We start from the raw sequence: 15,402 nt of genomic DNA on the forward strand, positions 1-15,402 counted from the left end.
TATATAAAAGTATCGACTAGTTAGAACCAAGTGGAGAAAGACTTCACATACGCGTACTGTCAAGACCCTTAAGAAGTATCAAAGGTAGAATATTAGGAAACTAGACTTCCACCAATTATTTTTCTCTTCTGCTATTTCCTTCATTCCTCATAAATATTGTACAGAAAAAGACAGCGTGGCTATAACAACAGAAGACTCTGCACATTCCTATTCAGACAGGACTTTGCAGACCAGAAACCCCCATCTCAATAATCACTACTGATTGCAGTCAGAAATATGGCACAGAAGAGAGAACTGACCAGGACTCTGAAGTGATGCTGATGGACTACATGGAGACAGAACAGAGCTACTTCTTTGAGTGACAACCAAAAATTTTTAAGGACCTTGAACTACATGAACCACATGAAACCAGAATTCTTTCTCTCTACTACTACCCAGTCTATAACATCAGCTTTAAAAAAAAAGTCAAACTACCCCCAAACTTCCCAGCAGTCCATTGAAAGCAAGATGACTACACAAATATCAACAAAACCAGTTTGGTGCTATCTCCAGCTCCTGCGGGTAAATTGCCAGGAGAAAGCGTTCCAGGTGATTTATGCAGATTTGCATTAAGGAGATGCCCTGTGTTCCACTTCCATCATGTCTGCTTTTGCCAATTAACACCTACTAAAGGAGGTAGTACTTTTTGTTATCTAGCCTACTACCATAATCCAGTAAATCTAAAGATTTATCCAGAACTTAGCATGTTCTTTCAAAACTCCTATACTTAAGTTGTGCTTAAAGACTGGTTTAACATTTTCAGTAGTTTATCTGGTTTTCTCATGCTTATGCAGACTTTTAGGCTTCAACAAAAGCACCAGATATTGCTACACTGTTCAAATGCTTTCACATATTTCCTTACCTCACTATTCTTTCACCTTAATATCTACATCCAAGAAGACAGAGCAACACAAGAGAATTAAAGTAGAATTAGGAAATGGGATTTGAGGTGAGAACAGTAGTTGGAGAAACAGAGTCCAAGATAGGCACGATACATACAACTTTTATTTTATAAAAGAAAGCCATTTCCCGCTTGCAAGCCTGAATTAAAACCAGACTCAGCAAGGGTACTTAAACACCGTAAATGTCACAGGACTCACTATATTGTCCTCATGATTTAGGAAGAGACCGCTGGCCATTTTTCTTTAAAAGCTCAGAGCAATAAACAATAGTTAACTTACTGCACACAGACAATTTCAGCATCAATGAGGTGACATTTTGATCTTTCCCTCCACTGTCCCCATGTTCAAAAACTTACTGGAAATATTCCTTTGCTACTTCTCTGCTGTGATTACAACTCTCACCTTTTCCTCCAATCATAAACAAGATTCTTCTGAGCACATGCATATGTATGTCAATACATTTTTCAACTACTCTGAGTATTTCACAGTACCATGAAGAGCTACATTCCATAAACACTACATTCCTCATTATAAATAATTAAATGCACCAGTTTGCAACACAGCTCAAAAAATGATGATATATATACTCAAACTTTTCAAAGAGCTCCAGATTTTTAAATATCTATGACCACTGCTTTGGATATTACAAAGGGAGTTAAGATGACATGCTTAAAACAATTACATTGCACTGTTAGAAGATGTTTCTGAATCTTAACAGTTGATATTTAAGCCCAGTCACAAGTTGGCCAGTCCACTCTATACCTTTCTCTACTACCTTTTGGTAGCAAAAACAACAAATGGCAGAGTTACTTTTACATACACACTTACAAATCCAGCAGCTGGATGGGACAGATTTAACGACAGTGTGCTAAAACACTGAAAGAAATTGCCTTTTTTTTTTCTGATAAAGAATCGAGCATCGAGTAGTTCTATCATTAAAAAAGTAAATTCAACAGAAAAGCAGGATATTTCATCTTGACTTAAAATCTGATAACAACTGGCGCTCTCCTTTCATTTCACATAGTAAAACCCAAAAGGGCTGAAACTTAATAGTGCCCAGATCCACTTATACAAGTGATAGTAGCAACAGTTAATCTCACATCAGCCCCACAAAATTTAAGACTTGGAGAACTGCTTCACCAAACTTTTGGCTCACTCACATTCTCATAGGTCAGACTCAAACAGATTTGACCTTGTTCATTGCTTCTGAAAACTGTACTGTGGTGCCTTTTATGCAGTAGTCATAGAACAGCTCTCTACATTATTTATGCCTTTAATGATTCTTGATACATTTGCGAAGGTAAGGATTTAAAAATAAGAAACCTTGATTCCAGTGCAGATTACTAAGTACCTACATTTCTGTTGACAAGAAAGGGGAAGCTACCTATTATTATCCTATTTCTGAGAGTAATGCTATTATTTTATCATTCATTTATGGCTTCCCAGTCTTGCTCACATTTAATATCTAGTAGTTGCAATAAATCATAGTCTCATGTCTGGCATAGACATACTCTGAAAGGTTTGCCAACCCACAGAATAGTGTTCTTCAATAACTAGCTTCAAAGAGATACAGAAAAAGCAATATGGGCTTCTATCCTTTTCACGTGCACCCACTGTAACAGCTACCTTCAGGAAGAGTAGCTAAAATGCAGCAAAGAGCTATTTGTAGCATAATATTAATGATTTCAGATAGGATTATTTGTCTTCCATTTCTGTAACTGTTACAGCTCAGTACCTGCAAAGAGACATCAGGACTGTTACCATCTACTCCCAGTACCATGCTATATAGTTCCTGAACTCTAGCTCTAATATGACAAGGAATGATAAAAAGGGCAGGAGAGGTTCCATTAGTTACCAGTTTACAATTATGAAGGCATCTTTTCCTCAATACATTGTTTAAATAACTAATTCCTGCTCCAGTTTTTAACTGTTTTCTTTCCTCCTACTTCCTCAACACCTCTTATGGCAATTCTCAGGCAAAATTAAATGTCTGGCAACACAGAGCTCTTCTGACCAGAGCATTCATTTAACTAATTAGAGAACAATTCTGTTAAGGTAAAACAGGCTATGTCTCACTTGAGTTCAGCCAAGCTGCTTATGCAGTATTTAAAATAGAAAAAATAGATAAACTAACTTTAATCATTAAAATGAGCAAGGTGATATGATTTTTAAACACTTGCCTAGTCTCAAGAGCAACCAAACCATGCTTCTCTTCCCGTACAGTACCAAGGTTGTTTGGTAAATCTGTGCTTCAAAAATAGCTTCTATATTATCAATTTTGAAACCTCCCATTCCTAGAATTTGCCTGTATTTGTCAGTTTCTCTATTTGCCCTAAGTCCTGCCATACCTATCATTGCTTTCCCAGGCTGCCCCTTACTGTCTCTTCCGCTTCTGCAAATTACGGACCATAAAATCAGGTATGTCCTTCACCTTGGTAGCTGTTAACAAGTGGCAAACTTTGCTCATGTTTAGAGCTGTACACTAAGTCACTTCCTTCTACAGGCCTCCACGGCTCAAGCCTTTGAGTTATACAAAATATCACAACTCACAGGTTAATAGTGTTTTGATGAACAGGTTTAAATACAATAAAGTGAATCAAGAGCACCTTACCATTATTGTTCCTCCTGTCTGGGTTCGTAGAGGCTTCAACACTTTTCTCTGAACAACGAAATTGGGAAGAAAGGCAACTGGTGGAATTTCTGTGATTGTAGCCACAACAAATGACCACTGCAAGGGGGAAAAACGTTCCAATTAAATGCAGCCTGTCTTAATGATGACATTTAGATCTCTGATCAGTTGCTATTTACTGAAACGGAGCTCAAAGGTCCTTAGCAATATTTTTAATATTTTTAGATAGAGGTGACCACAACAGTATTTACTAGTAACCTCCAAGTAGGTTTGTCCTTGACTTGTTAACTATGAGAATCATCACTTTCAATCATCATCAATATGTTTTTCAGATTTTAGTATCAAATGGTACTAAATCAGCAATCTCTCAGCAAGCTGGTATTACAGAAAATCTAATACACCAGGGATTGGGGGGAAGAATTGTAAAATGTCCTTCAGCAGTATTAATAGTAAGCTACGCTTGATATATTGTTCAAACTGAAAATATTTTTTCCTGTGTCAAGTCAAAAGAATATACCAAGGAGGAAGGAAAAACAAACAGACAACTCGATTGAGAAGTTCAAATACTTAAGTGAACACACAGTGCAAATTTTAGCATGGAGAACCGATTAAAATTTATTTAGCATATTAAACACTTCTGGAAAATGTTTCAAGGAAATGTTCTGTTAAAAAGTCATACCATCAAGAATACGATTTGAAGGTTAGAACACAAAATATTTGCAATATGTAAATGCTTTTTTTGCAAACACATATAGATTACTTCAAAGAAATTCTACTAACATTGCTACCAGCGATAACACTTCTAAATATATTTCAAAGCGTAAGTCACAAGCAAGAACCTACTTCTTCATCCAATCTGAAATATTCAGGAACAGAGAATTATGAATTTGACACCCTGTAGAAGGATTCTGAATAGAACCTATTTTCCTCAACACTAGGAAATTTAACTAGGTTCAGTACATTCGTTGCCCAATTGCTGTTAGCTGTCTGTTTACAAATGATAGGATGTATACGAGTGGTCAATTTTAACCAAAGACAATCACATGCCAATTTCAGGGTACTCTGATACTCAGAAAAACTTAAGCTACTTTGGCTTCCCAGTTATCAATGTTTCAACTACAAAGTACTATTGGGTGGAGTGGAGGGGTGGCATTATTCATAAAGTTCTTAAGCACTAACTATATTTTGTCAACAATTCATTTTAAGCTCTTACTACTGTTGTTTGTAAGACAGTATTCTGTTACCATACTATCTAGGTCTCCATCATTAACAAAGTGCTTTGATTATTTTGTAATACAGTCAATCTTGATAAAGTCCTTTTGCAAGATATTTTAGCTTTTAAACAAGTATAATGTAAAAAAAACTAGATTCAATCCTCTGTTCTAATATAGAATTGAAAAGGTTACATTTGCATAAAATAAATTTTGATCTCAGATGTGAACCATGATAACAAAATTGCATAAAGTTTTAACACAGTTTAAAAAAATTTTAATCTCAACAGGAAGAAGTGGGAGCAATAAAGACTCAAATCAACATGTATGCTGCTGCAGGTTTTTAAGTGAATGCAAGAAATCCGTATGTGGTATGAGTAAAGGGTAAGCAAAGCTTTCTATTTGCAGCTGAAGACATTTACAGAACAGTACCAAGCCCAAAGACATTCACTGCTCCAGACTTAGTCCTTTATTGTGTTTATGTAATACCTAACACACCAGGAAGAAGTCATTTGACTGTGAGGAAAGTCTTGGGGTTCAAAAATGCAGCTATAGACTAATGAAAATGCTTCTCAAAAAACACCATCATAGTAATCGAGAAATTTATTGCCTGAAACTGTGGACAGTTTTGCGCTTCTTTTTTTCAATGTGCTAATTTTGTAAAAATAAATATAAAAAATAATAAAAATAAATATAAAAAATAATAAATAAATACTAAAATAACTAATAAAATAATAATTAAATAATTAAATAATAAATAAATAAAATAATAATTAATAAAATAATTATTTTGAATGAGGACTACATTAAATACATTTTCCAGGCTGGCAGTTGGCTTCCATAACACAACTCTTTACACATATTAGTTTCCTTTCATATAGAACAAACCCTTCAATTTTATTTTTTTTTAAATCACTATTTTTTGCATTCAAATTGCATATATCAGAATAATATCAGTTACTATTTCTTTTGGTAGATACTTGCTTTCACTCAGCCATCATCAAGTTACTGATTCTCTAATAAAGTTTTGTAGCCATCTAATTATGTAACTTAACAGAAATTAAAACTTGGCCTGGATTCAGGGAAGAGTAATAATCATATATAAACACTATTCAATAACATGCCTTCAGTTATTCTTTTTAGTTATCAACTCCATTTAATTCTTCCTTTCTTTCTATTGCCAATATCATAAGATCTTCTAAATTATTTACCTTCCTGTGTGTTGGATAAATAATGCAATGTATGAATTTAAGTTTCAATTTTTTCTTAAAAGGAGTAAAGATATACACAGTTAAGGGTTAACCAGGCATTTTCCTTTAATACATGCCACCTACCAAATTAACTACTAGGGAATATCATTAAATGTGGCTAAGTGTAACACTATACCAAGATGCTACATTCAAAAAAAACCCCAAACCAAAATGAAACAAACAGAAAAATCCACACATCTTCAAGAGTTCTTTATTTTCCTTGCTTAAGCCCAAACTCCATAATAACATATACATAATGAGGATATTCTTGCAGGTCTTTACTTATAAAGTATTATTACTATTAACTTTAATTCCTTAACTATAAAAACTCTTAGTAAGTTTAAATGACTTTACAAATTATTTCAGATTATTAGTGTTCAACGACTAAAAGTTAAACTGAAAAAGTAATATTATGAAGATAAAATGAAAGTAGCTGCTTTTATGCTGACACATCCTGGATTAACACAAACAGCACATTAATGATCAAAACCAACTTATGATGAACTGCCTTTTAAGTTACACATTCATCATATTCCAGCATTTTAAAATAGCCAACAACACATTAAATTTAAAAAACTATGCAATCTTGTTCTTTACTACCTAAATTTAAACCGTGCTTAAAGCTTTGCTACGTTCCTGGAGCTAGTCGCAGCTTCAAGGGAAAATCCATGGACTTACAAATCCAACACCAAGCAACTAACCTGATTTTATATTTAGAAGCTTGCCTGGGACAAAGCTATTTGTGTCCATCTTCAATAGATAAAGAAAGTATGTTTTTAGCTTGAATTAACATAAAATAAAATCATAAAGAAGAGTAGGAAGTTTGCAATTGTCACAAAAGTTTCCAAGTCAAGGTATGAAGGCACTATTATCATTAGGAATAAGATACTGCACTGATAGAAACAAATGATAGCCAGGTGACACACCCAAGAAAACAAACCAGCCAAGAAATAATACTGGTGCATCAGTCTCCCAACCAATGAGTTGGAAATATTAAAAGTAAAGAAGCAAATAACTGTTAACCAAATGCCACCTTATCCTCAAGAGGTTTACTAGTTGCTTCAGCTGCAAAGAGTGCCCTATAGCATTTGCGCAGCAGTGTAAATACTGAAACCTGTCAGACCTTGTTCCCTATGACTAGGTATTCTTGTTAGCGTTTTCTCCAAACATACTCAAATATCATTACCTTTAAAATAACATTTTTGTATATCCTACAGACTTCTACCTGACATATTAACATCTGCATGACTATTTTGGTAAAAGGTATCAAATTCATTTACCTGCTCTCATGACCTTTTAAATTAACATTTTATAGCAAACTACCACTCGCCGTCATAAATTTTTCACCAATGACGTTCAGAAAATTGAGCAAGGAAAAAGCACAACATAGGGAGCAAACAGAGACAATGGATGACAGCACAAGAACTGCATGAACTGAGGAACCGGACAGGGGAATTCTAAGGACTTCTGAAGGTGCTTGTTTTATCCAAACCAAACCCATATGTTTTCAGGTGCCAAGTCACCTGTGGTCACTTACAGAATGCACACAGCCCAAGATGCATTCTGTGCTGGTTTATCTAAACACCTAAACCAGCCAGAAGTATCACAGGCTGAACCGATTATTTTATGAGCCTGCTTCTACTGCCTTTATTCCCGAGAGCCCTACCACCTTGCCCAGGCACACTGCCAATACCACCATGCAGCAAAGAGGCAGGTACCTCTGGTCTCTTGGCAGATGCACTCACATGACCAGGCAAGAGTCAAAGTACACAAGCACTTGAACACCGGACAACACTCCCTATAATCACATCAATCCACTTTTCACTAGGCATACAAATTTACATTTCTAATAAAGTGCTTAATTTTTTATTTTTAAGCCTACACAATTTGCAAATACATAAAAGAGATTAAAATTTCTAAGTTCAATTGATCACCTGTTTTGGATCACTTTCAGAAAAGCACATCTTGCATTCCAATGGTCTGAAACTAGCTTTAACCTCATTGCCTATCTCCTTCTAAAATTTCAGAAAGCTGATATGCAGGAAATGCGTTATTTTACATAACATTAGAAAAAAGCAGTAAGTGGAAAAGTACTGTAAGTAAATTATCTGAAGTCCAATCATTGCCTTAGAGATCTAAATTCTTCAAAGGAATAACTGAGGGGGAATCACCTGAATTCAAAAGGCGGCCAAATTTGGTTGTAAGGACTAGTCATGTTACCTAAAACAGGGAAATGGGGAGACTCTTCCTTCCAACACAGAACTAATTGCCAGTACTGCTTCATCTACTTCATGCACACCATTTTGTTTCCCTTCGACCAACCCCCAGCCAGCTTCTTCAGCTGCTGCTAAGATACCAAACACCACCTCTTCTTGCAAGCGTATGGAATTTCCTACCAAATTCATGCTCAAATTTTAAATGAATACTCAAGTGATCTAATTATTTTAAGAGACCTAGGCATTCCCAGAAATGCAAGCACCTTTGTACTCTTTAGAGCTGATCCAACATAAAACTATGCCATTTATTGGTGGATCTGTATTTGTCTGGATTAAAAAAAATAAAAAAATAGCACAGCAGACTTTGGATAAGGCAATACAGAGGATACCCAGGGCCTTTTCATGTCTCACCATATTATTTTTTGTTTGCAACTAAGCACTTTTATCTTCACTGCTTGGTGGGAATTTGCTGGCATGACCAATACAACATCTTCCAGTTTCTACAGTTGCAGGAAATATTCTCTCAAGAAAAGGGGAATGAGAGATACACAGTTAATCACATCTGAATGCACATGACAGTACTGGTTTTGAACACCAAGACACAAGTTATACAGCCAATTCCCTGTGTAACCATCCTGTAGGTACTAAAAATATTATTATGGTATTCCAAACTGAGCTATACACATTACACCCTGCCTCAAAGAAGTGATTCAGTAAAAAGAGGTGGGTGGTTCTATGGAATTAAAAGCTCAATATCAAGAATAGCTGCAATGAGATCAAATCTAATGATGTATGAAATTGCATGTAACTTTATAGCACAGAATGAAGAAACGTAAGAGAACTCAGAAAAGGATTAAGAGTGAAAAAAGTTCACACAAATAATAGATCCCTTACACAGAAAAATAAAACATTCCAGAAATAGCAATACAAGGACTCTCACTGTGGAAGGGCAAAGATGACTCAAAATAACTTCTTTTGAATTATGAAATGGAAGAGGATTTCTCATAAAAATCCCTTCTCTGCCCTCCAAGTAAAGAGTTGCAAAACAAAAGCAATGTCACCTGCGTTCACCTACTATCCAATTCCACCTACAGATGACTGAATATATTCAGAAACAGAGATCTCATGTTTATGTTTTAAAGTTAAATTGAAGTATAACAAATGGATGTTTCATTTAGAAATACCCAGTGAATGCTCTTTACCCCCTGTGAATATGTAATCCTGTATGAGCTGGTATTGGAAACCTTCACACACAGATAACATGCAAGGTTATGCACCTACATTGATCTTTAAACTCTCTCCATATTCCACCGATACAGGCAGTGTCTAAGTATGAAGCCAGTACTTCCCACCACAACGGACTGACAACAGATTCCCTACGCGGATGCTCTTTTGAGATTACATAAACCCCAAACCTATAAAGCAATCCTTGCATTAAAACACATCCAATAAAGTACTCCATTTTAGTGATCTCCAATGTATTTTCCATTTCAGAACCATATTTTACTAGAGTAAATCAAAACTTACACTTTTGAAGACTAAACCCCTGGTACTAAGGAGAATATTATTTACATCTCAAACATTAAAATTTTCCTTATGTTCATTCAACTCTCCTGAAATATCATTTCAGGTCACCCATATAACATCATAGACCCTCTTTACCCTCCACCCCTCTATAGTGTGAATTGCCTACTATTTCTATGTTTTTCTTTCACTATTCTCAAAGACAATCTTATCAAAATACACCATTCTATAATCTGTAAAAGTTCATTCTGTAACAAATAGAGTAGGATATCTGTTGCCTTTGACACTAATTCTAGGCAGTTTGCTTGAAAAACACATTAATAAGTACAGCACCTTTAATTTATTAAGGTAGCGCCTTGTGTGAACAACCAAGAGATCTTCATCAGTAGCTTCCCGTGCCTGTACAATCAAGTCATCTGCAATTAGTTTTTCTTCTGAAACAGGAGAGAAATAACAATTGGCATTGTATACCATCACTTAACTTCCCATATTGCCAAAGAAGCTACTTTGACCTTGATGCAATAACTTCATCTGTTATGTAAATCACTGAAACAACTGTTGTTTACTCAGTGTTTATAAATTATCCAAATACAAACCCTCTACACATGTAAGCTATTAAGGTAGCCTGTATATGATAAATATTGTTTACAGACAGTTTTCAGAGTGGAATCGGGGTAACTTCTTGTTTTAACTGAAAGAGAAGACAGGTAGTGACAGAGGATGGACACACACAAAAGAATTACAAGACTCCTTACAGTCTAGGGCTTGATACACTGGGGAAATCTTGGTGCTCATACCATCAAATATTCACTATTCCTTAACATGCTTTAAGAAACTCTGCAGTTGATACTAGTATTTAATTCCCTAAATCAGAAGAGAATAAAAAAAATTAATCAAAATTCAAAACAAAATAATTGCTTGGATGTTCTCAGAAGCGAACTTACACTTCATTAGGATATTTCTGTCACACCCCTACCTCCATTTAATTTCAAGAAATATCAATCACCAGCTTTTAATTCTCCCCCTTAAGAGACCAAAAGACGGTTTATTTAAAAACCTAGTTTAATAAGAGCAAGTTACAAAACATCACTCCAAGATTTCGAACATATTATCTTTGATCACATTCTGAACACATACATCTGGATATACTTGCCAGAAAGTTCAAGTTAGGGTCAACTAAAAAAGCCACGCAGTGCAGAAAAACAACATTGTTTTGCACATGATCACTACAAACACCAAATATAAGGCATCATGCTGATCTTCCCAGACAAATTTTGATATTTAATTGCTGCACAGCTGCAGCTTTCTAAGACTGTACCTTTTCTCCGATTTTATTCTTGGAGGAGGAAGAAAACAATTCTCACATGTGAGAGATTTTGTTCTAAAGTGTTATACAAGAACAGCACCTGCAACAATATTTGTTTTGGCAAGCTTATGTTTCTCCTGACTGAGGCTTGAGAAACATTTCATTCATTCATTGGTGTCTGAGAGAAAGCCAAACTACTAACAGTTTTATTCTTGAGGAAGGAGAAGGTAAGCGTAAGAAGATTTTCACTGGTTATTTTCTAGAACGTGATAGGGAAAAGCGTAGGTCAGCTGTTGCCAGGAGTTGCTACAGAGCCAGAGAAAAACAAGAGCACCCTGGGGTATCCTGTGGCTTCTTTCTCCTTTACAAAGCAAGGGGAGTAAAGCGATTGGGAAAACTAATTTTCTGTGAAAGGCTGAGAATAAAGAGTGGACGCTTCACACAGAAAAGAGCTAGAGGAAAAGACTTTACACAGAGAAGGAGTAGAAAGGCAAAGCTTTTGATTAATTAAGAAAATAGTCATGGAACCCAAGACTTAATTGTTTAAGGTTATTAGAGGGAAGATCCAAAACTCAGGTACTAAATGGAGTGTTAGAATTCTTTTAACCGAGGTTAAATGATACAAGGCAGCCTAAAATTGGAAGGGCAATACTTAACTGCAAAAAACATCAGCTGAAGGAGTCATTAGGACCACATAAATGGAAGAGGCCTGGCTCTCAGACAACCTTTGTCTTGGCAAGAGAAAAAGTTTGGGGTTTGGGTGTTGTTTTTTTTTAACTTGATGAAGAAACTCGAACTTTAGATGAAGAGATGCCAAGATTTTATAGGCCCTGATCCTAAACTTGGTTCTTACATTTTTATTTCCTTAATGTATTTCTGCATCTTCCAATTTGTTTAAACAGCTATAATGAGCACCATCACAAAAAGTTCTGCCTGTCACCAGAGGCATCTCACAGCTCTTCCCAAACGTTATCAGAGTATCATGAGGTTGATGAAGAATGGATTTATACAAGATGCACTTATCTTTCAGCCTGAAAAGTGCCATTTGCCAGTAGACTGTCTGCAGCTGAAGTTGAATAACCAAGTTACACCCCACAGCAAGCCAGTCATTAACACCTGTAGTTTCACAAGCGGAAAGGAATGCCCCAGTTCCTGCTACACCAGGTGTAAAGCAATGGAACATTCAAATCCAAAGACCAGAAATACTTTAACATGGTGTAAGACATTGCTATGCTCATATTTCTCCTTCCTCCTTTTTACCCACAGTCTTGTAAAGCTCTGGGCCAGACTGAAATGAACCAAACTAGTTACTCTGATTAGTATTAGTCATGCCTCTGGGGAGAGCAAATCATTTAATGAGCTTGAATTTTCAATCACATTTCATGAGTTTCACTCTGCACAGACACAACGGAGCTGAAACCAAAACTGTGGGTTTATTTAGTGGAGCAGGCTAGAAAATACATTTTCAAAGGACTGTGAAAAAAACCTTTGTATTAAAAAATCCTGGTGTAGGATGTTTGCGCTAACATTACAATGTCATCTTTTAAGTACTGCATAGAAAGATCTTCAACAATGCGTAACACATGACATCCAACCCACCTCAGAAACCCTACAATCAATTTAACTTGCTAAGATTTAAGTCTACAAATATATCAGAAAACGAAAGCACTCCAAATATGATTAAAGAGCGTAGCTTAAATCTACAAAACAAGCAATGAAGATGCACAGTCACTATTATATTAGCAATTATTAACACAAGTCTGCACTAACTACATGATTTCTATTAGCTTTTGTCCAAATGTTGGTCTAAGAGATACCTTCTGTTATTTTACCTTTCAAGAAATTGATTACTTTTCCCCATTTCCCTGCATCGAATGGATGCAGTTTCTCAAGTCCCATGAACGTGATGTTGTAGTCTGGAGAATATACGATAGGGCAGCATGGTGATGGAGGATCCTCATACAACTCGGTTCTGTGAGGCCTTGAAAAGCAAAAAAACAAATTAGTCACCATTTTTAGCAACTATTTACAAAGTTGACTGTTTTTCACTAAAATCCCAAATTACCAATTAAGAGTCCTCGTTAATACCAACTTTACATTAGGAAGGACTCCTGAAGACGCTATTTCCAACGGTTACTGAAGGAAACACTTGGTTGTTTAACTGCTCTTCAGCAGTAAGGTCAGGGATAGTAACATCCCTCGCTTCCAACCAGTACAGTTATACTCCTGAACTAATCGGGGGGGGGGACGGGACGACCAACCCGAAGACCAAAGAATGTACATTAACGAATGATGCATATGAAGTTCATCGCAGACAACAATTAATGGAAACATTTGCTTCTCTCCACTTGTCTTTTCAAGTTCATGAAGGGGCACCTCTACCTTAGAAGGTGCATCCAGTTTTCCAGACAACATAACCTTCAACAAATACATTCCTAGACTTACCTTTTAAAGTCTGTACCAAAACACCACTGAAAAAACCAAACCACACTGCTCCTACACATGATACTTCTAACAAGGCAAGGTTGGAAAGATTTCTAGGGTCCTTTCCTAGCAGCGACAGGTTATTTTGTGACCAGCTCAGCAACAGTAAAAAGGCTCGGTTTTGTATCTGCACAGCATACAACCACAGGACATGGTCTCAACTCTAGATCTCACGCCTGTAACCCTTAACCAATACTTTCCTTTACCCTCCCTCCAAATTCTTGTACTCTCCAAATACAAGGAGCAACGGCACAGCCAGCCCACAGCCCTCGCTCACGGAGCAGGTGAGCAATGCCGTGCTCTGCATTTACAAACGCAGACGCCGATCGTTCGGCGGACACCTGCACACACATGGGTCAGCAGACAGGCCGAACCCCAGAGGCGATTCCGTGTTCACGCTCAGCCTGCTCCGCCAGCCGCCGCCTCCCTTCTCTGCCCCAAACCCCGGGTTGTTGAGTTACTCCGAGACCCATCTGGCTCCCCAAAACTTAGCAGAAGCCTGCAGAAGGCTTCACAACTTCCTGAGCGAGACAGAAGGGTCTTTTGTCAGGTGAACAATGCAAACAGAACCCCCCTTATTTCCAGCCTAAATATGCCCCCAAATACCCTTTTAAACCCCAGCGAAAAACAAAACAGAGCAAGAAACCAAACACGAAGACAAAGGCCGCTTTTCAGCGGAGACCGCAGCCCCGCTCCACGCATACCGCCCACGAGCAGCGCCAGGGCCCGCTCCCTCCATCCTCCCCCCGTCCCTCCCGCCCCACAGAAGGCGGCTTTTACCGAAGCCACCTGCCACCCCCGCCCGCCGCTCCGCTCCTCCTCTCCCAGCCCGCCCGCCAGCCAGGCCTCGCTCCCCCGGGGGGCTGAGGGAAGGGGACGGCTCCGCGCCCTGCCTGCAGCCCCACACCTCACGCCCCGGGGGCGGGTGCCCTCAGCGCCCACCCGGGGCCGACTCCGACGCCGGTTCCAGGCGGCCGAAGCGGCCCACCTGCCGGGACGGGGCTGCGGAGCGAAGAGGCACCGCCGCAGCCCCAGGCCGCCGCCCCTCACGGCTCCCCCGGCCGCCGCCCCTCACGGCTCCCCCGGCCGCCGCCCCTCACGGCTCCCCAGGCCGCCGCCCCTCACGGCTCCCCAGGCCGCCGCCCCTCACGGCTCCCCAGGCCGCCGCCCCTCACGGCTCCCCAGGCCGCCCCTTGCGGCCCTGCTGCCCGGGCCCTTCTCGCCGCCGCCGCCTCAGCGTCGCGCCCGGCCGCGGTACTCACATCCCTCCCCCCCCCCCCGGCCCCACCGGTGCCTTCCGCGGACGCGCCGGCCAGGCCGCGCAGGCTGCGGGGCGGCCCACGGCCCGGCTCCGAGAGCGCCAGCGGCCCCGCCCCGCCGCGGGGCGGAGACACGGAGGGGCCGCCCCGGAGCCCCCGCAGGGCCGGAGCGCTGGCAGCCCCGCGGCGGGCTGAGGGGCGGCCGTGAGGCGGGGAGGAAGAGGGGTCGTGGCGGCGGGGAGGGCGCTTGTAAGGCCGTCCTGCAGGTGGGGGCGAGCTGCGGGACCGCCGTGAGGGACGGGGCGGTGCAGGATCCGACGGGGAAGGGATTTGGAGAAGGGAGCCGGGAGGCCGCGGCGGGGAAGCGGCCGGTGTGATGGTGTGGGAGTGGGAAAGGCGGAGGAGAACCACCGACACGCGGGTTCGGACATCAGCTGCTGCCGTCATTTTCCGTGACGGGCCTCAGAGCGAATCCACCCAAACGGTGTCTTTGGGCAGGAAAATACGATTCCCGTTACAAAATAAAACGAACACGATACCAGCAGGTGAAGAGACGTAGCAGGTCAGCAGCAGAGTGAGGAA

The 15,402-nt window shown here is 39.6% G+C and overlaps 1 protein-coding gene across 5 annotated transcripts in view; it reads right to left on the minus strand.

The window, feature by feature from the left end:
* The window catches only part of HDAC11 (histone deacetylase 11), a 30,933-nt gene extending 16,006 nt beyond the window's left edge, over positions 1-14,927 (minus strand). For 2 of the 5 annotated variants that reach the window (XM_049826689.1, XM_049826687.1), the window contains exons 1-2: positions 12,910-14,289; positions 3,553-3,669 (exon numbers count right to left, since the gene is read on the minus strand). In XM_049826689.1, the coding sequence (XP_049682646.1) occupies positions 3,553-3,669; positions 12,910-13,090 (298 nt within the window). In that variant the 5' untranslated portion in view covers positions 13,091-14,289. Of the gene's footprint in view, positions 1-3,552; positions 3,670-10,104; positions 10,206-12,909; positions 14,290-14,468; positions 14,599-14,849 lie in introns of those variants that run through there. The other 3 variants (XM_049826688.1, XM_049826690.1, XM_049826685.1) reach the window with 3 other exon arrangements.
* Between the last annotated feature and the right edge of the window lie 475 nt (positions 14,928-15,402).

Source organism: Accipiter gentilis, chromosome 23 (assembly GCF_929443795.1).
Source record: "Accipiter gentilis chromosome 23, bAccGen1.1, whole genome shotgun sequence".
NCBI classification, from domain to species: Eukaryota; Metazoa; Chordata; class Aves; order Accipitriformes; family Accipitridae; genus Astur; species Astur gentilis.